Consider the following 24,234-nt stretch of genomic DNA (forward strand, 5'->3'; position numbering starts at 1 on the left):
GCCCTGCCATTGTCTCCATTTGACAGAGAAGATAAAACAAGGCAGGGAGGGGTTAAATAAACTTGGATTACATTTCTCAAAGGTACCAGTGACCAGATTCAAACCCAGGCCATCTGGCCCCAGAGTCTGTGTTCTTAAACATTATCATCATCCTGCCTAAGCACTGACAGTTAAGGAAACTTTATGGAATAAAATGCTTAACTCAAAAAAGTTCTGTCCTATGCCCTATCCTTTTCTAAGAAGCTTCGGGGTGGCAGGGGGTGCCTGTTTGATGTAGGTGTCTTACGGAACGCTGGCTTGCTGGGAGCTGAGGACACCACTCTGGGAGCTGGACCTCCAATTATTGGGCACTTGATGTCCTGAGCTCCCGCTCCCCACATAAAGAGCTGGATGTACCAGTTGTTACTGGTTGTTACATCCAAACTGGTTAGTTAAGAGCTACTGCCCTGAGCTCGCCACGTGTCCCTGGCCCCCAAGTGGATCCTTCATGATAACACTGATCTCTCTCAATAATCCAGAAACTAAAGGGAGAACTCCTGGCACGGCAGGAGGGCCCCAGCACCCCACTTCCCTGGTATAACCAGGGTCTACTCTGATAGGTCGATTTCCAAGACAAATGAGTTGTTAAATATTCAGAGTATCTCCCTGCCCACATGCACATTGGAAAGCATCACATATTCCACAAAAGCACTGTGTGCTCCAGGTTGTGTCTAAAATCAAGGTAAATGGACACTGATTTCTGCTTGGGAGAGACCGGAGGGCCCCCTGGGTTGAAAGGACATCCCTTCCCCACCCCAAGGCTGGAGGAGCCTTGGCACTCCATTGCGGGGGACCTGGGCCTGGGAGAGAGGCTTGCTCACCCCAGTAGTGTGCAGCTTCATCTTGAACTTCTCCAGGTACAGCCACTGCTTGGCCTCATTGGGATCCAGGTCATGGTAAAAGTCCCTGGCGGCATACCCGAAGCTGTGGAACTTCCTCTCGGGAGTTAGCAAGATGGTGGTCGGAGTCTTCTGATTGGACACACCAGGGTCGCCTCCCTCCCATCGCCTGCCACCAAGGGAAGCAGAAGTTATGGGGCCTTCTTTCAAAATCCCAATTCAGGCAGCACAGATTTGAACACCTACTGTATGCATGAGTGTCAGTAATGTGGGTGCCTGGAGGCACTCTGCTTCAGCTGGATGAGCAGCTACTAGAGACACAACTTCAGTTAAAAAGGAGATGAACTGGGCAAGTGCAAAGTTCTTGCTCAATAACAAGCTCTGCCTTAATCTTTCATTCCATGTTTACTGAGCATCTACTCTAAGTATCTACATGTGTGCCAGGTGCCGGCATGAAACTTTTATGTCTGTGTCTTCAAATAATTCACAATCTGCTAGGCAATGTATTTTTAATTTGCAAGCACTCAATAGCAGATATACTGCTGGCTTGAATCCTGTTTGAAACAAGGTAAGTATAGACAAATGCATCATTACCTGACTTATGAGATGCAAATGAGGTGCCCAAGGTGCCAGCTGGTGGGGCAAAGGAAAGAATGCAGGATTCAGGGGAGAACTGAAGAAGAGACTGACAACTGGATCTCAAAGGAGGGAAGGATACTCCAGGCTGCTCAGAGGTGGGCCAGCCGGGGCATTCGTGGGGAATGTGAAGTGATTGTGTTGTTTGGAGAGAGTATGTGAGTGGGAAGAGTGACTGTGAAAATGGGAAGAGTGAGAAACACGATTGGGAAAGCAGCTGGAATCAGGCTAAGGAGAACCCTGGGGACTTAGACATTTACTCTGTGAATAATGGGAAGCCACTAAAGGTCTTAGAGCAGAGGCATGACAGAATCAGAGCTGCTGTTCGTAAGGGCAAACTGGGCTAAATGAAGGGGAAGGGAAGCCAGGAGGCTCAGACCTATCCTGGAGCAGAGGTGAAAGAACCATAGAAACAGAGATCTCAGCACTCTAGGGGGCTGAGGTGGGAGGATTGCAGTGAGCTATGATCGCATCACTGCACTCCAGCCTGGGCAACACAGCAAGACCCTATCTCTAAAAAGAAATGACAGAGAGACAGAGAGAGGCTGCAGCAAGAGCAAGGGAAGGGGGAAGGGGAAGACAGGAAACTCAATGTATTCGCTCACCTTTGGGGCCACTGCAGAGAGGCCAGGGCCACCAAGAGGCCAAGCTGTTCCCTGCCCAACCAGGTCCTGGCTCCTGGCCTGCCGCTGGCCACATGACCCCATGCACAGCCCGTGCGCCCTCAGGTGGGGACGCAGTGCAGGAGGGAAAATAAGCCGCTTTCCTAGCCCACTGGGGAGGTGGCCACACTCCCAGCTGAGCCCGGACCTGCTCCCGACCCCATGACATTAAGCATCAGTAGGACCATCTCGGTCCAGATGGAGCTCCGGCCTCCACCGATACTTGCTGCTCAAATGGGTCTGGAATCATCCCTGGTCAATTTCCTTGTCAGGCTCCATCAGGATGCTGCTCCTACCCCAGCAGCCAAAGTCCCCGAGGTGACCGCACTGAGACACAGGGATGGCCCCGATGCCAGGCAGCTGCTCCACACACTGCCCTTCACAAATGGAATTGTCGTTAACATTAATAGTGACATTATCAGTAGAGAATGACCCCATGAGCTTTTTCCCTTCAAATTTTTATTCCTTCATTCCTACTTAGTACAAAAAAAAGTTAACTTTCTCACTTATAACTTGTCATATTAGCATGATTATGCTAATATGTTCTGATTGAAATAAAAGTCAGGTACAACCAACCAACCTCCCTCCAAAATGTCTACCATGACTAAGGTATCTCCTCTAGAGGCCCTGAACTATGGTGGTGCTTTGTAAGTACCCCTCCCCAAGCAAGTTCAAAGTTATTTCCACTCCTTCTTTTCTGTTTTCACTGCATGACTATTCTGTGGAAATAACATTTCTTAGAACAACTACATAGAAGCTGATAAACATTGATTCTAGCCTTTAATGGCATATTCTCTTCCACGGGGATTTTTCATCTTGGGGGTCAGTGGTGGCAGCACAGACCCTCACAGCATCTGTCTGGCTAAATGGAAAGAGATTCCTGGTGGCAACTGAACACCAAGGGCGATGCTGTCATCAGAGTTGGCTATAGAACCGGCTTTTCATCATTTCCTGATGACATGACACCCAAGAGTCTCTGTACCCTCTTAGGACAAGAGCTTCAGGCTGAGCCACATCTGGTTTTCAAGAGGAAAGGTGAGACTTAAACCAAGATTGGGATGGGAGTCACTTTTATTATGACTTGTGCTTTACACAACCCTTTATAAAAATTCCTAAAATACAAACATTAGCAGAGTGTGGTGGTATGCACCCGTAGCCTCAGCCACTTGGGAGGCTAAGGCAGGAGGATCGCTTGAGCCCAGGAGTTTGAGGCTGCAGAGAGCCATGATCACACCACTGCATTCCAGCCTGGGCAAAGGAGCAAGAACCTGTCTCTTAAAAAAAAAAAAAAAAACAATAACAACAACAACAAAACTAAAAAATCTTAATCTAGGAGCAATACTAAATTCCACAATTACTCAGTTGAAGGAACTGCAAAGCCAATTACAATGTATCTTCAGAGTCATCCCTTGGAATTGAAAAATTGGGATGATAAATTCTGGGCTTCCAAAGATTTGAGGGGTCACACCCTGCAAGAAGGTCATGGATCAAGCCTGGGATCCCATGGATGGGTGGCACCTGGGGCCTGCAGGGTGCTGGGTGTGTGGGGAAGGGAAGGGGGCATCCCAGCACAGAGTGCATCCCAGGAGGCCCAGGGCAACTTTGCCTATGGGACCACTTGGCTGAGACTCCCCTCATGCTGCATTCCCTCTGGCAGGTGCTTTCTGCCTCTGGCTACCAACACCCCAGCACTTCTCTTCACTTGAAAGGACCAGCACCTTCCCTGCTTTCATTTTACTACACACTAAGCACTTAATGGACAATCTCCTCTCATGTGCACACACACCTTGTGAGGGAGGTATTGTCAGGATTCCCATTTCACAGATGAGGAAACTGGGGTTTAGCAGGTTCAGCAATTACCTAAAGTCACACAGTAAGTGGCCACGCTGGCACCTGGATCCCTCCATCACAGACACTACAGGTCTGCGCCTCTCACCCAGGCCACAAACTGGATTCACCCGGGCCAGGCTTCAAACATACTGCCCAGGCCCCTCCCCAGACCAACTAAATCAGAATCAAACCAACGTCTTTTCAAACCAGGAGTCCAGAGCCCAGAGATCAGAAATGGCTTGTCCCAAGTGGCATGGTGAGCTTGAGCCGAGCTGAAACAGAATCGAGGGTCCTCTTCCTAAGTGCCAGTCACTGGCTCATTGCCCGGAGTCTCCACAGGTGCAGTGGTTGGCATCAGCCACGTGGCCCTCCCACCCACAGCACTCACCTCATCACATGGATGCATTCCGGCTCCTTGGTGAAGCTGTAGGCATAGCCACTGGATGTGGTCCCAAAGTCGACGGCCACCACCACGAGAAATGACTGCTGTTCTGAGACGTTGGAGTCAGTGTCGTTCTGCAGATATACAGTGAGGCATGGGGGTGTGGAGGGGTGGGCCTGCCTTTCAGGAAGATACCCCTGGGGGGTCTCACCTTGCCTAGCTGTGAACCCCCTGCAGACAGAAGGACATTCTATATTCCAGCTCAAGTCTACCACCTGGAGAGCCCTGGGGAGAAGGCAGCCCGCCTGGGCCCCTGCCTGAGTGGCTCAGGGAGAAATGGGGGCATCCCTGAGTGGAGGGCCAGGCTGACTGGACAAAGCCTGCAGCTTGCCCACTCCTTTCTATCGACCGTGCCTGCACACAGCTAGTTACAGAAATTCTATCATCAGGGCTGGTCGCCCAGTAGTTCCTGAGCAGATACAATCTTCTTCCAAGCCCTGCTGCCTTCCGCAGGACCCTGTGCAGACCTCTGGCCACTGCCAGGAACATTTCGCCAGCTGCGCCCTCTGTACACCCAGGTGACTGCTCCATCTGTGCTGGCATTTCGTGCATGTGAGCAGGGCTGGGCATCCCAGGACCATGCCCAATCCCACCAGGCCAGGCCACACGACCCACTGTGACTGTCAGGGCCCAGGGCCTTGCCTCATCTTGATCACTCGGTCAGGCCATTTCAGGTTTCCAGGCCTTTCTCTCTCTGGTTTTGTTTTGTTTTGTTTTGTTTTGTTTTTGTTTTCGTTTTTGTTTCTTGAGACGGAGTCTCGCTCTGTCGCCCAGCCTGGAGTGCAGTGGCGCAATCTCGGCTCACTGCAAGCTCTGCCTCCCGGGTTCACGCCCTTCTCCTGCCTCAGCCTCCCGAGTAGCTGGGACTATAGGTGCCCGCCACCACACCCGGCTAATTTCTTGTATTTTTTAGTAGAGACGGGGTTTCACCGTGTTAGCCAGGATGGTCTCGATCTCCTGACCTCGTGATCCACCCACCTTGGCCTCCTAAAGTGCTGGGATCATAGGTGTGAGCCACCACGCCCGGCCTCTCTCTTTTTTTAAAGCAGTTTATACTTTTTTTAAACTCCCACAGAACTCCAAATTATAAAACCAACAAATGTTGGAGGGGAGGGGTGAGAATGCCACCCGCCTGGCCTCTCCTCACACCGCTCCCCTCCCCCACAGCCCCTGAAGCTCTTACAGGACAACTTCAGGGTGCAAAGCTTGAAAACCACAGAACCTGGCCCTAGGGAACCAACCCTCCCAGTTTGCCCAGGACTAAAGGAGTCCCCCGGGTGCAGGACTTGCAGTGTAAAGGCCGGACAGTTCCAGGAAACCAGGACAGGCTGGCACCCCTACCTAGCGGTGACTCCGCAGTTCTCCTCGGGTCTTCTTTGTGCATCTGCACAGCTCATGCAAAGCTGCCCTGTCTTCCGGGCACTCACTCGGGTTGGCTGCCTGTGCATCTATGTGCACACCCCTCTAAACGGCTGCCCCCTAACATCTATCTTTCCTCATACAGGGCAGGACGGGAGCAACAGCCCCTTCTCCAGCCCCACTCAATGCATATGAAGCCCTGCTCAGGGCTTCTCTACCAGGCAAGCTGTTCCAGAAGCGATTATACTGCCAGGGGCTTTTGGACACCGCAGACAACCGCAGTCAACAGAGTCCATGTATTTCACCGATTCATAGCCAGAGTCAGCGGCTTCCTCTCAAGAGGATGCCTCACAGGCTCTGACCCTGAATCTTTAAAGGGCTGCTCCCATCTCACCTTCTGTGACCCACCCAGGCCCCTGCTCCAGAAGCACTAGCCACAGCACAGTAAGCCTTCCCAGGCCCGGAGTGGGGGAAGGGGCTTGGCAGGGCTCCTGTGGCCAGGACCAGGTCAACTTAATCTCTAGCCAGTGAATGTGAGGGGCTGTCCAGCAGCCTGAACTGTGAGATCAGACCCAGAATGCAAAGGAAGTCAGTACGCACGTGTGCTCATGCACACGCACACGCGCGCGCACACACACACACACACACTTCTTACCACAATATGGGAGGGGGACAGAGGCGTTATTCCTGTGTCCCCAAGACTCCGGGCTGGAGATGAATATGCAGATGTGGGAGCTGTTTCTGAAAGGAAAAACAAAGTCGCCTCCTTAGAAGTGGCATGGGCTGACCCAGGGGGAAGAAATGAGGGCTGCACGGCCTTAACTCCTCCAGGCACTGCAGCCTCTGCAAAACCAGCTCACGAAATGGGCAAGGCCCAGTCCCAGCCAGGAAGGCAGGAGCATCTGTTCCAGCACCTCCTTGCATTTGGTATTTAGAATTTGACCAAATGAGATGCTCCTTTCCTCCCAGGCCTTTCACTCTGTGCCACTCAACCCAGCTTAGTTGGAGATGCTGGTCAGTCCCCAAAAGCCCCAGCTCCTGGCTGTGTTGTCTGTGGAGCCAGAGGCTAGGCTCCATGATGGACTAGCAGGACCTGTAGCGACCTGAAATTATGTCAAATTTTTGTGTACATTTTCTTGGAAGAGTATCTACAGCCCTCAGGTTCCCAAAGGGGTGAGGGGTACCTCCCCCAAGGAAGAGCAACCCCTATCCTAGGAATGTAGGATGTGACGAAGCTTCAGAAAGAGCATCCTTGCCTAGCAGACACACCAGCTCCTCCCTCCCCCTGCCAGGGCATGTGAATTCATCTCTCTTCAGTGACACTGAAGGTTTGGGACCTTTTTCAATCATAAAAACCACAGCAAAAAGGCAGACAGATCAGCATGTCTAGCCCCTGCAGATGGGACCCAACAGTCACGAGGTCAACCAGGCGAAGGGCCAGCAGCTAAGCAGCAGGAACACCATTTTGTCTGTTCCCCTGCACTCACCATCATTCAGGCCTAGCATTTTTCTGAAGTCTTTCCAGAGCCCAGTGGCTCTGCCCCAGGAATGGGCCCCCCAGGAGAAAAAACACTCTCCCTGGCCGGCATTGGAACGCGCTACAGTGCTCTCTCTGCCTGCTGCCTAGGGCTGGCAGGGCACAGAGAAGCTGAGTGAGGACTGCGTGCTCCCACCGCAGAGACGAAGGCCAGGCGCTGGGCACCTGCAACGACCCAGCACCACCCTCGGTGCTCCGCACATCCTGCTCCATTTAGTACATACATACTGAAACCTGCTAGGAAGAAGTGGGTAATTTTCCAAGGCAATACTTGTGGTCAAGGAAACGAGAAGGTTTGAGGTGTCTGAGAAAAGCCTGTCTGCTTCTAGGGGAGCAGGTGGAATGGTTCCATCTGCCTCTTCTGCTAAATCACTTTGAGTTAATCCCAGGCTCTTGCTGATTTCTTTTTCTACTTGATGAGAACTCAGGCAGCATCATTACAGTGGGTACCAAACAGGCTGTAGGAATGAAATGAATCATACAAGAGGGAATGTGAAGCCTCAAATCTCCACAGCCACCTCCCACTCTCTGCAAGCTCACAGTCTCTCTCCGCCTGATGAGGCTCAATTCCTATCTTGGGGAGAGAGAGGCACAGTCCAGTAATTACAGAGGCAAAAATCCAACTTGCTGGGTAAAGGACTCGAATAGACATTTCTCCAAAGAAAATACACAAAAGATATATCAACAAGTACATGAAAAGATGTTCAACATCATTAGTCTGTAGAGAAATGCAAATCAAAACCAGTAAGATACGGCTTCAGACTGACTAGGATGGCTATAGTTTTTTAAGAAAGGAAAATAACAAGTGTGTCAAGGATGTGAAGAAATTGGAATCCTTGAGCATTGCTAGTGGGAATGTAAAACGGGACAACTGCTGTGGAAAAGAGTTTGGCAGTTCCTCAAAAAGTCAAGTACAGAATTACCATATGACCAGCAATTCCACTCCTAGGTATCTACCCAAAAAACTGAAAACAGGGACTCAAGGAGATAATTATATGCAAATGTTCATGCAGCATTATTCACAATAACAGAAAGGTGGAAACATTTCAAGTGTCCAACAACAGATGAAGGGATAGGCTGGGCACGGTGGCTCACGCCTATAATCCCAGCACTTTGGGAGGCCAAGGCGGGCAGATCACTTGAGATCAGAAGCTCAAGACCAGCCTGGCCAACATGGTGAAACTCCATCTCTACTTAAAAATACAAAAATTAGCCAGGCGTGGTGGCACGTGCCTGTAGTCCCAGCTACTCAGGAGGCTGAGACAGGAGAATCACTTGAACCCAGGAGGCGGAGGTTGCAGTGAGCCGAGATTGTGCCACTACACTCCAGCCTGGTGACAGAGCAAGACTCCATCTCAAAAAAAAAAAAAAAAGATGAAGGGATAAACCAAATGTGGTACATCAATACAATAGAATAGTATTTCATTGTAAAAAGGAAGAACATTCTTATACATGCTATAACATGGGTGAACCTATAAAATATGCTAAGTAAAATACATGGACACAAAAGGACAAATATTGTATCATTCCACTTACAGGAAATCTCCAGAATAGGCAAATTCATAGAGACAGAAAGTAGATGAGAGGTGACCAGGGGTGGGATGAAGGGAGAGATGGAGAGTTCTTGCTTAATGAGTACAGAATTTCTCTTTGGGGTAGTGAAAAGTTTTGGAAATAGATAGTGGTGATAGTTGCACAACATTGTGAATATAATTCATGCCACTAAATCGTACACTTAAAATGGTTTAAATGGCAAATTTTATGTTATACATCCTTTTTAAAAAAACTTTATTGAAAAGTTTAAATCAACTTGCTCATCTGGGAGGGGAAGCTATTTCTGATTTCTATTAGCACCCACGACTAACAGAATTGCTATTAGCTGTGGGCGCTAATTGCTCTTGAAAAGAGAATGGAGAAGTCAGCTCAGTTCCTAGACCAGCCTGCTGATCTCCACCATCTTTGCTAATCTCCCAGAACAAGGGAACCCCTTCCATGAATGCAGGGGGAACTCTGCCTCCCCACTAGGGGTTCCAGCCAGATGGTCCTTCCACCTGTTGGTGAGAGGTCCTCCCTGCCCACAGCCCTTGGGCAGCCTGTGGAGAAATGCCATCAGCACCAGGAGCCACCCTCTCCACCTGCTACCTGGAAGGCCTGCGGCCATGTGTCCACATTTGCACAGACGGTCCTGAAAGAAACCAAATGTCTAATTGCCCAGAAAATCTGGTGTTGGCAATTAGCAAACAAGCTATTATCTGCAGACAAACTATCCACCCCGCTGCTGCTTGGTCCTAATTATCCCATCACTCAGCCCTTCTCAGAGCCCTGGGTCTTCTCACTGATTTGCAAAATAGCCAAGGTTGGGCCACACATGGAACACATGTCTTGGGTCCCCAGGGGACTCTAGGATACCTTGAGGGCAAAAAGCAAGGATTTTTTGGTTCACCTGTACCTCCCCTCAACCCCACGGCAACTGGGCCAATATTACACAAACCATTTGACTTGCTGATCACTCAGCCAGGCCTAGAGGGAGCTGAACTTCATGGCCTTTTTCCATCAGAAGTTAAAATTCAGCTACGCTGTGCAATGATTGAAAACTGATCTGCACAGAAGGTATGGAGGGGTAACATTTTCAGAGATACTTGCGCATGGTGCATACCCACATCTGTATATCTGTATATTCCAAATCGAAGATAACTCACCAGCGAATGTCCATCAGTACAGCACAGAAATATACACAGCCAGTAGAGACATGCTACTGTTTCTCTACTTCACTACTTAGGATGTCAAAATGATGCTCAAAAATTCTCAGGGGAAAAAAAAATGGAAAAGCCTATCTCACCCCCTGAGGAGAATGGGGAGTTTAATTCTGATGTGTCCCAACAAGGCTTGAGATCTTTCATTCAGTAGGTAAATGATCAGAAATAAAATACAAAGGGTCAACAGAATATTATCTATTAATCTATGAATATCTGACAGATATAAGCTAATGGACAACAGGAGAGAACTGATGTATGGAATGCCCTATACATACCAAGTGTAGGCTGTGTGTCCTGGCTATCAATTATACAGAGGCCATTATCTACAGTAAGGAATCCCAAATGCCATTAAGTGTGGCCCTGCCTCCGCTGCTTCTATAAAGCTAATACAATAACATCTCCCTCAGGACTACTCTCACCCAGGGGATAGTCCAGTTCAGTCCCCACAGGTTGACTTGGACACACTAGGAACAGAAGAGAAAGGCTAAATCAACACCTCGACACAAATAGAATTTCCTATAGTCGAGGCTTGGGAGAAAGAAAGGAAGCTGAAGAAAAGAAAATCCAGACCCTTCTGTGGAGGTAAAGAAGGAAGACTGCTAAAAGACAGGTTAAAGAAAATGCTCTATCAGGAAATGTGATCAAGGACAGAGCTAAAGGACCTAGGAGTTTTAAGAAATACCTACTGCACCGTTCCAAGTAGATTAAATAAAGGCCTACTCAAAGCATCTTCCACTTCAAGCACTAAGTTACCCTGAAATCCCATAATACAGAGAGATTCGATGTTTTCACATCAAGGAATCAGAGAAACACTGACTCTTGACTCTTTCTCTTTTTTTTTTTTTTTTTTTTTTTTTGAGACGGAGTCTCGCTCTGTCGCCCAGGCTGGAGTGCAGTGGTGCAACCTCAGCTCACTGCAAGCTCCGCCTCCTGGGTTCACGACATTCTCCTGCCTCAGCCTCCCAAGTAGCTGGGACTACAGGCGCCTGCCAACACGCCCAGCTAATTTTTTTTTTTTATTTTTTTATTTTTAGTAGAGACAGGGTTTCACTGTGTTAGCCAGGATGGTCTCAATCTCCTGACCTCATGATCCGCTGGCTCGGCCTCCCAAAGTGCTGGGATTACAGGCATGAGCCACTGCGCCCGGCCAGCACTGACCCTTTCAAGAATGCAAACTACTAGCCACAAAACTATGGTTAAGCGGAAGGGGAAGAGACCTTTCTGGGGAACAGACCTTTCTGGGAAACAAACAGAAGAGCTTTCTGGAGAACAAACACAAATTAATCATCATGTCTCCTTTGCTATTAGTTACGTGTTAGATAATTTAACATCACTTCAGTCTTGTAGAGCTAGTGAGCAGACAATCTTTTTTAACTTTAGTGAACATAAAAATAAGGTGATGAGGGTGGTTATAGATTAACTCACAATCCTGGAACACCCCACCCCAACACATTAAACAATTTTTGCCAGAAAGAGGGGTATATAAAGAAATGAAAATATTTTTGCAGCAATGTAGAGGACAAATAAATAAAAGTATCAAATCCTGGCCAACAAGTCTCCTGCCCCAGGATTTCTTCCAACCTCAAACCAGGCAATTGAGGAGGAACTAGTTTAGTTTGTTAGGTTAATCCTCATCGCTGGTCTTAATGGTATAAGGATTAAAATGCAGGCTTCATCTGGGCTCCTGCTGTAAAATGCAACACATATAAAATTCAGACACAATTTTATGTGATCCCAGCTCTAATGGCTTTAATCAAAGCAGACGTTCTTAAAATAAAAAATAGTCTTGATAAGAGAACCTCAAAGAGAGCCATAATTCATGAACTTGCTTGCTGTTCTCCTTTGCCAAAGACATTAGTCAGCAAATGGCCATGAGCAGAATCACAGACTCTCTGAGATACATAAAATCAATTCTGCTCCATAAATACATGTTTAAAGATGAAGACAGAACCATAGGGCTGACTTTATTCTACAAGGTTCCAGGCTCCGAGGAAATGTGACAGGTGGTCTCAACAATAGTAACATTCTAGTTTCTCTCAACAGTCCTTCTTGTTAGCTTTCAGATTTATGTATCCATCAAATAAATGCCCAATTTGAAAAGGAGTTTTAAGGTCTGGTACTTATGATTTTAAAAAATGCAGCATATATATATATATTTTCATTTCTTTTTCCCTGCTGGCTGTCAGATGACAGGCCTTTGCTGACGATTGCCTAAAATCAGGCTATTTAAAAAAAAAGAGCTCTCTTTCTCTCCTTATATGCCTGCCTGCAGTGTCATCTTTGAAAACTGATCAGCTCAAGGTCATATGTAGGTTACTGGCAAATATCTTTTCAGAAGGAAAATAAAAAATCTTTTATTACCCTATAACAGGCTTCATGGCTAGCTGAACTAATGCATTATTACCGTAAGCTGAACTTCCATTTCAGTAAATAATTTATGGGCTGTTTTTAATCACCACAGTGGACGTCCAGAGTAAATGGAAATTTTATTGGCATGAACCAGGAGACCCTCTCACTACAAAGAACACTGAGTGTAAAATAACCACTCTGCAAATGCCAAATAATAATTATGGAAATGAGCATTCACCATGGCAGAGACTGTAGCATCAAGCCCAGGCCAAGTTGGGGGCAGCACCAGGCCCATCCTGACACGGGGTAGCATCTTCTTGTTACTCTCCTACCTCCCTGAATAGTCCAAGAGATGAGATGCCCCACGGAGAGCGAGCTGGGGCAGCTGAGTCTCCCAAGACAGGAAAAGCCCCGAGTCTCTGCAGTCCCAGACTATCAACAGGGGTGGTTCACAGTCTCTCTCCTAACTGCAGGTTCATGTACTGGTTTGTGAGCCTCCAACTGTGCCTCTACATGTCCAGGCAACTGCTGGGAGAGGTGAAGACACACTTGCTTGACCAACAGTTTTATTAGTCATTTTCATGAATTACACTCCTCAACCTTGCAGCCCTTCCCTTCAGCATCCAGCATTTGAAGAGGCTCTACCAGACCGCCCTACACATGGTACTAAGATGTTTCTGTCCTCCTGGCTTCTCTCCCATGGACTCTACTTGTTGGGGTAGGGCCAAGTCTTACTTCATCTCTAATTCTTTAGCTCCTGACATGTCACAGGCACTCAATGTTGGATGGATGGATGGATGGATGGATGGATGGGTGGATGGTGGGTGGATGGATGGGTGGATGGTGGATGGATGGATGGATAGGTGGGTGAGTGGGTGAGTGGATGGATGGACGGATGGATGGGTGGGTGAGTGGATAGACGGATGGATGGATAGATGGGTGGATGGATTTTTTATGTGTACCCAAAAGTGGACTCAGTGACTATCCACAGACTAAGAGCGCCAGTGAGTTCTTTCCCAACTGAGGCATCAACTCCCTTGAGTTGGATATTAGTAACATACATGCTATGCTGAGTGACCTCCAACAATGTGGGATCAGCTCTCAAACCACCCAGGTCTGCCTCTCTCCTCAGATACCCCTTTTGCCAGTAAAACCACCACTGCTCCCAGATGGAAGAGTCCCTAGACTTCCTCCTTTCTCATTCTACCCCAAGCCCTGTCATTCCTTCTAATTAGCATCTCTTGTATTCGCTGGCTCCCCTGCTAAGTTACCACTACAGCCTTGGTCCAGATCCTCCTGAACTTTCAGTCTCCCTGTCCTGGGCCTGCCAACTCCCCCAGCCACACTCACCCTGCAGTCAAAGCCAGGACTGCAGATGCAGACAAAGCCATCTGGTCAAAATCAAGGTCTGCTCACCTAACTCAGCCTGTCAGGGTCTTCCCCTGATGCCCATCTCCCATGCAATAAAGTCCAGCACACTACTGACCCCAGGCTCTTCTAAGTCCACCCCACCTTCCTCTACAGTCTCTTCTCTCTCAACTGCCCCACATCCCTGGCCATACCAAACCTATCCACAAGCCTTGGAACATCTGTGCTTGATTCAGCCTCTGGGCACTGCACATGCTGTTCCCCTGCCTAGCGTGCATCCTGCTTCTACAGCAGGCAAATTCTGCATCACCCTTCAGGGACCTCCACCTCTAAAAGTCAGCCCCCTCTTTTAAGAGAGAAGAGCCTTCTCAGCTCCCCCGGTGCAGATGAGAGAGGAACTTGTGCATCAGTTCCTGGTGATCAACTGGAAAACCCAGATGGCGGAAACTCGACAAGAGAGAGGTTTCTCCTAAAGATAATCACAAGGAAAATCTACAGGAAAGGAGGGCAAACCTATGGACTAGAAGGTCTCAGCTCTGCTGTGCATCAGAACCCCCGAGGCTTGTTAAAACACAGATTAATGGTCTCACCCCCAGAGTTTCTCATCCAGTAGGTATGAGGCTGGCTGACAATTTGCATTGATAATGAGTTCCCAGGCTATCCTGACTGCCCCAGAGACCAACTGCGACAGCTTAGAAGAGACTTAAAACACACATCAACTCCAGTAAATGCAGTGGATGGACCTTTAGTGGATCCTAACTCAAACAATCCAAAAATGTTACATCTATGAGCCAATTAGAAACGTAAACGCTGACCAGACATTGGTAATGCTAAGGGATTATTATTAATAGTATAGTTACATAATTTTTAAAAGAGCCCTTGTCCTCTAGGGATACATTCTCAAATGTACAGACGAAACAACTGCATTTCTGGGATTTGTACCAGAATAAGAGGAGAGGGAAGGGGCAGGGATTAAACAAGGTTGGCCACAAGTTGATAATGACTAAAACTGGTGACAGATTCATGAGGCTTCAGTATAATATTTGCTCTGCTTTTGTATATTTAAAACTTTCCATAATAAAATAATTGTGATTTGAATGTGCCAGTTACATGGAAGCTCCAGGAGGGCAGGTCAATGTTTTTCTTCTGCTGTCCATCAGAGCACCTGGCCCATACGTGGTAGATGCTCCACACATATTTGGCAGATGAATGAACAAACCAATAAGGATATGAGTTCACTGAAACCTACAAATGTGGACTCTGAAAGCTTGGGAAGGTTTTGGACCTGGGTCTCACAGTGGGTGAAGGGCTCCCAAACAGCAGGCTTCTCTGGGGCTGAGGCTGATCAGCCCAGTAGACTAAATAGCCCTTGGAGGAATCAGAATTTCAGCAGGCACCCACTGGCCCCCTCGCAGATGACAAAACAGATGTCCAGCCACCAGCTGAGCAGCTCCCACTCTGGGATGGGCTCCAGCCAGGTCTCAGGTACAGGGCCCTCTGGTCATCAGCCGACAGCTCCTAGACTTTGTAGCCGCTCAGTGAACCCAGGGCCTCAGAGGAGGCGGGGGTTGGGGGGTGTCCTCCATCTCCTGCTGGGCCCCTCCATGTCTGAGAAACAGTAGGGCATGCCCCTGCAGAGAGGCAGGATCACTTAAAGGACCCTGACATGCCAATTTTGCTTTGTCCTTCAGACTTGCTGAGATCCCAATGCCATATGGGAGGGGCAAGATGTAACAGCCTTGGCATCTTCCCGTGGTTCTCACCCCAGACAGGAATGGTGAGCCGAAATGCTGATGTCAGATGCCACCCTGTGACCCTTTGTACTATAAGCACAAGCTCTGAGTCCTCCCGAAAGGCGGGTGCGTGTTGGGGGGTGGGGTGTGTGTGTGTGTGTGTGCACGCACGTGCTCCTGTTGGGGACAAGCACACTGGGTTTTCTGCTCAGACCCCAGGTTGGCCTTAGCATTGGGACGAGTGGAGGGGGCAGGCCAGGCAGTCATATGTGGGCTGTAGGCCAAGCGGCATGTCTCCTAGAACCAGGACGGCTTTGGAATAGGAGCAAAGCCAGAGTTGGCTCTTCGGCTGCTGCTCTTAGAGGAACAGAAGAAAAACAAAACAGCTCCTGAGGAGGATGAAAAGAGTGGAGGTGTGGATGTTCGTGAGCCTGGGGACGCTGCCTCACCTCCCTCTGTGCCCCCTTCTCCCTCCATGAAGTGAGAATTGGTATTCTCAGGGCCCCCGTCACTCTTTATCAATGAACACAGGAGCCAGTGAAACTCTGAAATAAACACCACCCCCCACCCACCATTTTCCAAATTCCTTCATGGGGTCAGATATTCATGCATTTTTTTGTTTACTTTTAGGCTCTTTTGCAAGTTTATTCAAACTCAAATTATTAATTCAAAACTACTAGAAATATACAAACCCAGTACTCTGTTGGGAAACCTATCATAGTCGGCACTCACTGAATGTGTATTTCATGCAAGCTAAGAGCCTTACAGGTGTATCTCATGGGATCCTGCCCTGAAAGGAAGGTTGCTGTGAATTACTATCATTATTCCCATTCTGTAGGTGACAAAATGAAGCCTAGAAGGGTAAGAAAGAAGCCCGCATCCTTAGTCAGGATGCCACCCAGGTGGACTGACAGCTCTCTGACTCCAAGCCTGCACACCTGCACGTGCCCAGTGCCACCAAGGCATCGTCTCTAACTACGAGACAGATGTGAATGTAAATCCCCATTTCACAGATGAGCAAATAGCTGGAGGAAGTCAGGAGTCACCATCACAGGGCAGCTCCTGGCTGTCTCTGTCTGTAGGCTCATGAGACTGTGTGGCGTATTCTTTGGTCTGCAAAGCTCTATTTCGAAAACCATAATTCTCTCTCAAATCCGAAGATCCAGGTAGGAGAGGCACATATTGGTAAGACAGATGTTAGAGGTGCTAGTTCAAAGTCAGGAAAGCCTGAGCTCAAATCCCACCACGACCACGTCCTAGAGGCATGCCACTGGGTGAGCATCTATATCTGTAAAATCTGGCTCATGGCAAGCACCCAATACATTATGGATGTTATTTTGTTTATTATTATCGTTACCATCATCATTATAAAATTGTTCCAACTGCTGCTGAAAAAACGACCGTGTGCTTACACAACGAGACAAGCAGAGGCCCCACCTTTGCATAATGTCAGCAAATACATTTCCTTTATGTTTTGCTTCTCTGGGCTTGTTAATCAAAGCTAAAAATTCCCACCAGACAGGAACTTGGCAAAGGGAACCTTCAGGAAAACTTAGTGATAGGAAACGTGAGGGCTGGTGCTGCCAGGGGTAAAGGAGACCCTCTGGCCCCAGTTTCCCACCCAAGCTGTCTGCTCACCCCAGGGAACTTTCAGAATAACCTAGAAGAACTTGAAAGGCCATATGACCACAGCTTGAGCTTTCCTGTATTCTACAGGGAAGCCCAGTCTCCATTCTAAAACTCATTGGGTCAATGTCAAGACTCTCTCCAGCTTCAAGGACAAGATTCCACCTGCCTGGGCCTCTGGAAGCCCTGGGTTTAGACTTCCCCAATTTCATCATGAACAGCCTTGTGACAGTTCAGTCTTCAGAGGCCACGGCACAGCTAGTGCTGCCTGGACTGAGGCTAAAGAAAGGGCTGAGGCCATTCCAGGCCAGTTGGTTTCCCCCTGAGCAGAATCTTTCACCTCCCAAACACTCACCACCTGTCCCTGGGGAGGGGAGAGGGAAGAGGAGGTAAGGGTCAGGAAGGTGAAGGTTCATCCTTCTTCAGCTGAACCCTCTCATGAGAGAGAGATACACCATCTCCAGGCAGGAAGGGGAACCCTTGGCCACCATGCCCTCCAAACCTGGGTAACTCAGGCACAAACCTTCCACTCCCTGCCAGTGCCCAGGAGGGCAGAGGCTTGAGCGCATTAAAAACCCCTCTGCAGCATTCCTTAATGGGAGAGACATCCCAAAACAGTTGTGCGGTTTGTGCACTGCACAAAGGCACCAACCTTGAGGGACATCTCCCAACCAGGGCTGCACTTACCCAGAGGTAAGCGTGCTATTTTCTTACCACAAAGGCATCTTTCCAAGCCTTGAAGGGCTACACTGCCTAAAGCGGGCCCCTTTTTTTTGAATTTTTGCATCTAAAGCAGATTTTTTCTAATTCACCCAAAAAGTAGCCATGGCACTTAATGGTCAAAGAAGGGAAGAAAATGCTGGGTAAGGTACTAAGTTTCCCACAAGTAAAGCTCAAGCAGAGGCCAGGCAACCACTTAACTGAGTTCTAGAAGAGGAACAGAAGGTCAGAAAAACTCAGGGGTGTGGGGTGAGAACTAGAATTTATGAATCGACACGAGATTCACTGAACACTTGCTACATGCCGGGTGTTGTAGAGGCTGAATAGCTGTGCTGAAGTGCAGCGGCCATGGATCTCAGAGGGCTGGTTCGGACCTCGGCTCAGGTCCCTGCTGGTCTTGGTAGATGCTGCCAAGATACTGCTGTGTCCACTCAAAATCAATTTCCTGCTTCTTAACTAAACCCCAACTTTTACATTTGGGGTGTGATCCCTCACGATAACTTGGGGTAGATCCCAAGTAATCTAAGCCAATCATGGCAAGCCTCCTCCCACTGCCAATGAGGAACATGGGAGTGGGTTTGTGACCCACAGTCCTGACTGATGGGGCATGAGAGGAAGTCGGCCTGGGGCTTCTGGGAGGAAACACCTCGCCTTTTAAGTGAGTACCCTGAGAAGAAGGTGGACGCACAGGGACATGAGGTCACACCTGCAGCTGCCACCTTGCCACCAGCACACAGATGCAGCCACCACCAAAGGAACCTCCCTCCGTCCTTGAGGGGGGTCCATGAGCTGCCAAATCAGCCTGCCGGGCCCCTGGACTTCCCATTCTGGTCATAATTTCCCTTCTCTGTAAACAAGACAGGATCAGGTTTTCCATGCTTTGCAACTAAAAACTGATTCCTAGTTGTGCAATCTTGAACAAATTACTGAACTTCTCTCGTGCTTGGTTTTCCTTATGTATTAGATAGGGATAATAATAACTCATACTTCCCAGGATTAATGAGGATTAAATAAGAATAATGCAGGCAAAGGTCTTAACAAGTGTAGCTATTATTACTTAGACAGCATCTCATATTATCTTATTAAACAACCCAATGAGGTGGGAAATATTTAACAGCAGAGAAAACCAAAACACAGAGAGGTTAAGCATCTTCCCAAAACCACACAGCCAGCAAGTCCCTGTCACCAGTGCCTGAGCTCCTTGTCTCCACCACATTCCAGCCCTGAGGTTCATGGACTCTGTGACTCTCACTCAAGCCTGTACTGCTGGCAACTTGCAGCAAAGAGCAGTGAAAAAGTAAAGGGCTTTACTGGGAGTGGACCTAGGGAGTAAGTGCTAATGAATAGGAGTTTCTTCCCAGGGTAATAAAAATGTTTGGGAATTTAATAGTGGTGACGGTGGCATAATCTTGTGAATACTATAAACCACTGAATTTTACGTAGTGAGTTTTGTATGTGAATTATATCTCAATTAAAAACAAATCAAAGAGCTGCTAGAATCAGCCTTGTAAGGAGAAGTGCCCCTGTCCCCCTGCCTTCAGGAGCCCAGCCTGATCTCTGGGAATGGACTCAGCCACCGCCACCCACCCTGGGCACCGCCCCCTCCCTCCTCCAACCTCTGTGCCTGGTAGAGTTGGCCACAACTTTCTCCCAGGACCCATCCAGTGGTTCATCTAGCTGCAGACTCCAGACTCTCCAACTGGGGCTGGGGCAAGAGCTGGCACTGGCCTCTCCCAGACACCCTGCTCTTTGGCAATGTAAGAACGCAGGCACAGGGCCAGGGCAGCGCCCTAGTCAGAAAGCTGCAGTTTCACTCTTCCCCTAGATGCTGGGAAGCTGGCTAGCTAGAGTAGAATGGCCCCACTCCTCCCTAGGGCCGGACGTGCCATCCTGCTGGGGTGCTGCAGGCTGACTTGCTGATGCTTCCCCTGACAGATCAGCTGTTTCAAGCTATGCCGGAATAAATGCTAGTGAAAGCCTCAAAACCTGCAGCTGTAACTAGTCTTCTGCAGACCCACCTTTGACAGGGGGGCAAACTGCACAGCATTAAAACATTCTGCTGTGTGACCGTCTGCACATGCCAGCTGCAGCTAGCCAGGTCCTGGGCGGGGAGGTGTGCAGGAACCTGCCTAAGAAAATGCTCCTTCCAGGAAATAAAGGAAAAGAGAAGGCCAATGCTAAAAGGGGCTCCAAGGAGCTCTGAGAGAGGACAAGACAGGACCACCCACTGCAGCCTGGAGGGGAGGCACGATGGGAGCTTCCCAGGATGCAGGGACACCCCCAGAGGCTAAATGTTCCGCTCAGAACAGGCAGCCGCAGCACAGACAGCAAAGACTTCCATGTCAGAAGAGAGGAGACAAAGTCCTTCCAGAGACTTTTTAAGACCTTTGAAGTCTAAAATCCCTAATTACTTCTTACTTTGTAAGTACAAAATCTTCAATGACAGACTTACATTTGTACAAAAAGAATTAGTAAACTGGGTTAAGTTATTGATTAACTTTAGACTTTGCTAAGTTAAGTATGCATGGCAAAATTTCAAGGGTAACTAATCTTGAAAGCAGTTGAAATTGAATCCCTAACTTCAGAGCAGTAAAGAGAGATATGCACACAAGACAACGAATGAACAATTCCTCCTGGGGACCGAATTTGCTCAAAGTCTTTTCCCAAGGAATCCACAGGTCACAGAAAGGCATCTCCCAGGTCTCCTCCACAGAGCACAGGATCCAGAGGTCACCCAGAGCATCCCACCTGAGGCCAAGCAGCTGTGATGAGGCCAGCAAAGCGCCCCCTCTATCCCACCTTTTTCTATTGTACCAAGCCAGCTCCTGGCCCAGGGAAGGTAAAATACTGACCATCAAATTTTGATGAGCTTTTGAATTTGAACTTAAAGTAAGTCAATCTCACTAAAAACAAAACAAAACAAAACAAAACGAAAACCCGGGTGTGCGTGACTATAGCAGGGTAAGAGCAAACAAACTACAAACCCATCCTAATCCCCATCCCTCCCCTCCCCGGCACTGAAATGCAAATATGAGTCTCTCCAAACCCTTTACTGAGCTGCGGTGGGGACAGCAGGCCTCAGAAACATATACACTCCAGGAAATAATGTACATGCTGTGTTTAGGGGCCCTGGGAGGCCATGCAGATGGCCCCAGCTGCCATAATATTCACACTCATCATCATGGGTGCTCCCCCACGTTGGTGTATACATGTTATGAAAGAATGAGTGAAGACACGTGGCCTTCCAGGACCCCTTGTTCCAGCCCCAACACATCAGTCTCCGCAGTCCTTGGGTCCAGGAAATGAGACTTTATACCTTGTTACCATGCACAGATGGACAACTGCCCAAGTTCAGGCAAGGGAGGAGGTCTTGGGCACCCAGGGTGGTCTGTCTCTGGCTTTTCATTACTGCTGCCCCACAGACCTGTCCCTCCCAGGCGCAGGCCTGCCTGCTTCATTAGGCAGGGCAGCTTCTCTGACTTCATTGTTATCTTTAACAGCTCCATCCGGACCTCAATCAATCAGCGGCCATCTCCTCTGCAGAGAGGAATGCTCCAGACGGGTCAGGCGCAGGGTGACTAGCCTGACTTCCAGCAGGCGCACAATCCTCCCCCACAGAGCCCAGGATGTCTGTGCCCAAGGTGCTGACCACTGGGAGGTGGCCACAGGAATGCCTTGGACTTGGAGAAGTAGGAGCTGGTGCTAGGGACACCCACACGAGCCCATGGCTCCAACCAACCCTTGTCTCCCTGCCTCGCTCTCTCTCCACAGACCTAGTCTGGGAGGATCCTGAATGGCATAGACACCACACTGAGGACATTCTGGGTTAATGAACAAGAAGAGTTCCAGGAGCTGACCCTGCAACAGGAAGACGGGTGGTATGACCTGGAAGTTCATCAGTGGGACCAACCAGGGCTGATGTGAAACATCCCCTGCACCCCACACCCGGTGTGCCTGTCCTGAGCCCTCCTCTGCCCATCCCTATCCAGCTGTCATCAGTCTTATCTTGTGGACATGCATCACATGGGTATTTAATTCATGAGAATCCAACTATGAGACCTCAGGCCAAAACATAGCAGGATGATTTCAATTTAAATATTAAATTGAATATTAAAAACACTGTAATTAAAAGCCCTGTAAAATTCTATTTTGCACATGGACTCTTCATGAGACAGCATGGTAAGTGCCACAGGGGTGTTAGGACAGACTGACATCCCTGAAGGGGTGGGGGAAGGTAACTCCAGGAAGGTGACGCTTGGCTGGCTCCCGGGAGGGCAAGTTTGCTGAATGAACAAGGTGGGGAGTAAACACCAGGCCAAAGGAACAGCAAGGACAAAAGCAGAGTGGTGTGAAGGGCTTCCCAGAGAGCTTTATACTCTCCTAGCTGGTGTCACTGCCTCCAGGCTGTCCCACTGGATCACATCACAACCACCACCATCATCACGTCACTCCCAGCCTCAAGCACCTACTGTAGCTCTCTATCCCCTTCATATCAGATGCAGCTCTTTAACCAATCAGATGCCTCCATTACCCCCTAACCATTGCCCCTCACCATTCCTGTCCTCACACAACCCCCTGCACAGCTGGGCTGTGTCCTCTGCCATCTGGGAAAGCCATCTGCCATCCCTCAAGGCCTGGCTTGTGCACTGTCTGTCTGCAGGGAGAGAGGGGCCCGCTGACCTTCACATGGGAGGATTTGACCCTCATGCTGCCCTCCAAATAGGCACAGCCCCAAGCTGCTCTTCCAGGGGCAGGGGACGAGGGGTTGAGGACTCCGAGTTAGCTGGGTTCTGGGGCAACACCCAGTTCTGCCCTCACCAGCTCTGTCACAGACAGGACTCTGTCTCAGGTCTCAGTTTCTACAAGTACATACCAGGCTAACAACTGCCTCTCTCACAGGGCTGCTGTGGAGACCACAAGGGGTGACCCATAAGGAAACTCCAGAGGTTAGCTGAGGTTAGGTGCTCAGGAAGCATGGGGCCTCCCCTGACATTCATTCCTGAGACCCACTGCGCACACATGCTGAGGTTTTAAAACTGAATCTCCAGCCTAAGGACCATGAGGACCACTAAGCCTCAGGTGGGACCAGCAGCTCCTGCAGTCAGCCTCTCCACCCGTTCCTTAGATCCTGGCTGCTTCCAGTACCGAGCCACCTCCAAAGTGAAGGGCTGTGCTTCCAGGCCCGTCTACCATCTTGCCCGATGCCCACCTGAGGGCCCCTGACCATACCCCAGTAGCTGAGGCCAGCGGGTCACCTGTACCCTGGCACAGACAGCACTCTGCTGAGCCATCCACGGCCGCGTGGCCCCAACAGAGGCATATCAGGCAGCACTGGCCAGAACTTTAGAAAGACAGAGCTTGGGCTACTTTTCAAGCAGCCCTTCTGCGCCTTGTACAGAGCCCTGCACCTGGGGAGGGCCCAGCCTATCTTGCTTCCTGGCTGTTTGATGTCAGGAAACCACTGGATCTTGAAAGTGGCTTTCTTGTGGCTGGAGGCAAGGCCACAAGGGAGTGTCACAGATATTTCCAGGGCAGAGATGAAGAGAGAACACGCACTTTGGGTTCAGAGACCAGAAGGCCACCACCACTCTCTCCCCATGGGATCTTTTTTTAAAACTTTTAAAAAACATTTTTAGTTTTTTAAATGTTTCTGATATATTATATTTGTACCTATTTATAGGTGCCTGTGAAACATTGTTGCGTGGGTAGAATATGTAATGACTAAGTCAGGGCACTTAAGGGCCATGGGTTCTTCACCAAGATTCACGACCTTTTGAGTCTCCATCTCCTCATCTATAAGAGAAGACCCCCTTCCCCACGGTGCTGGATTTTGTGACAGCCCCTCTATGAGCTTTGTCTCAATATGCCTGGCCAGTCGGGAAGGCTCCCCACCAAGGGGTTAACGGGGCTGCCTCTGAGTGTGGGGTCCTGGCTGTTTCCTCTTTTCTTGCTTTGGATAATATTTCCTATAGTGAACACGTAAGTCTCCTGTCATGAGAACCAAAGTTGTCTCAGGTTTTACCAAAAACCTGCCCAGGACAGTGTGGGGCAGAGGGGACAAGTGAGTGATGCTGGCTTTCTCCTATCCCTTCCTGTGGCCTCAGCGGGTGCCCTGCAGCCCAGAGCCCAAGACTCCAGCTGCTCCCAGCCATAGCCCTGGTCCTGCCCCAGGTCTTTGCCTGCTCCTCAGTCTCCTGAATCAGGACCCCCAGTCTCTAACAGCTCCCAGTGACCACCTGGCCCCCAGACCCTGAAAGCCAACTCTCTGCCTGGCAATCTCCCAGCGACACCGTGGTGCAAGCTCTTTTTCTCAGCTCGGCCCCCCCAGAGGAGGAACC

At 49.2% G+C, this 24,234-nt stretch overlaps 1 protein-coding gene across 3 annotated transcripts in view; it reads right to left on the bottom strand.

The window, feature by feature from the left end:
* HSPA12A (heat shock protein family A (Hsp70) member 12A) overlaps positions 1-24,234 on the bottom strand; it is a 180,022-nt gene that overhangs the window by 31,506 nt on the left and 124,282 nt on the right. For all 3 annotated transcript variants that reach the window (XM_054435900.2, XM_054435901.2, XM_054435902.2), the window contains 3 exons: positions 6,463-6,548; positions 4,395-4,522; positions 861-1,047 (listed from right to left, as the gene is read on the bottom strand). In XM_054435900.2, the coding sequence (XP_054291875.1) occupies positions 861-1,047; positions 4,395-4,522; positions 6,463-6,548 (401 nt within the window). The remainder of the gene's footprint in view (positions 1-860; positions 1,048-4,394; positions 4,523-6,462; positions 6,549-24,234) is intronic.

Source organism: Pongo pygmaeus, chromosome 8 (assembly GCF_028885625.2).
Source record: "Pongo pygmaeus isolate AG05252 chromosome 8, NHGRI_mPonPyg2-v2.0_pri, whole genome shotgun sequence".
Classification (NCBI taxonomy): domain Eukaryota; kingdom Metazoa; phylum Chordata; class Mammalia; order Primates; family Hominidae; genus Pongo; species Pongo pygmaeus.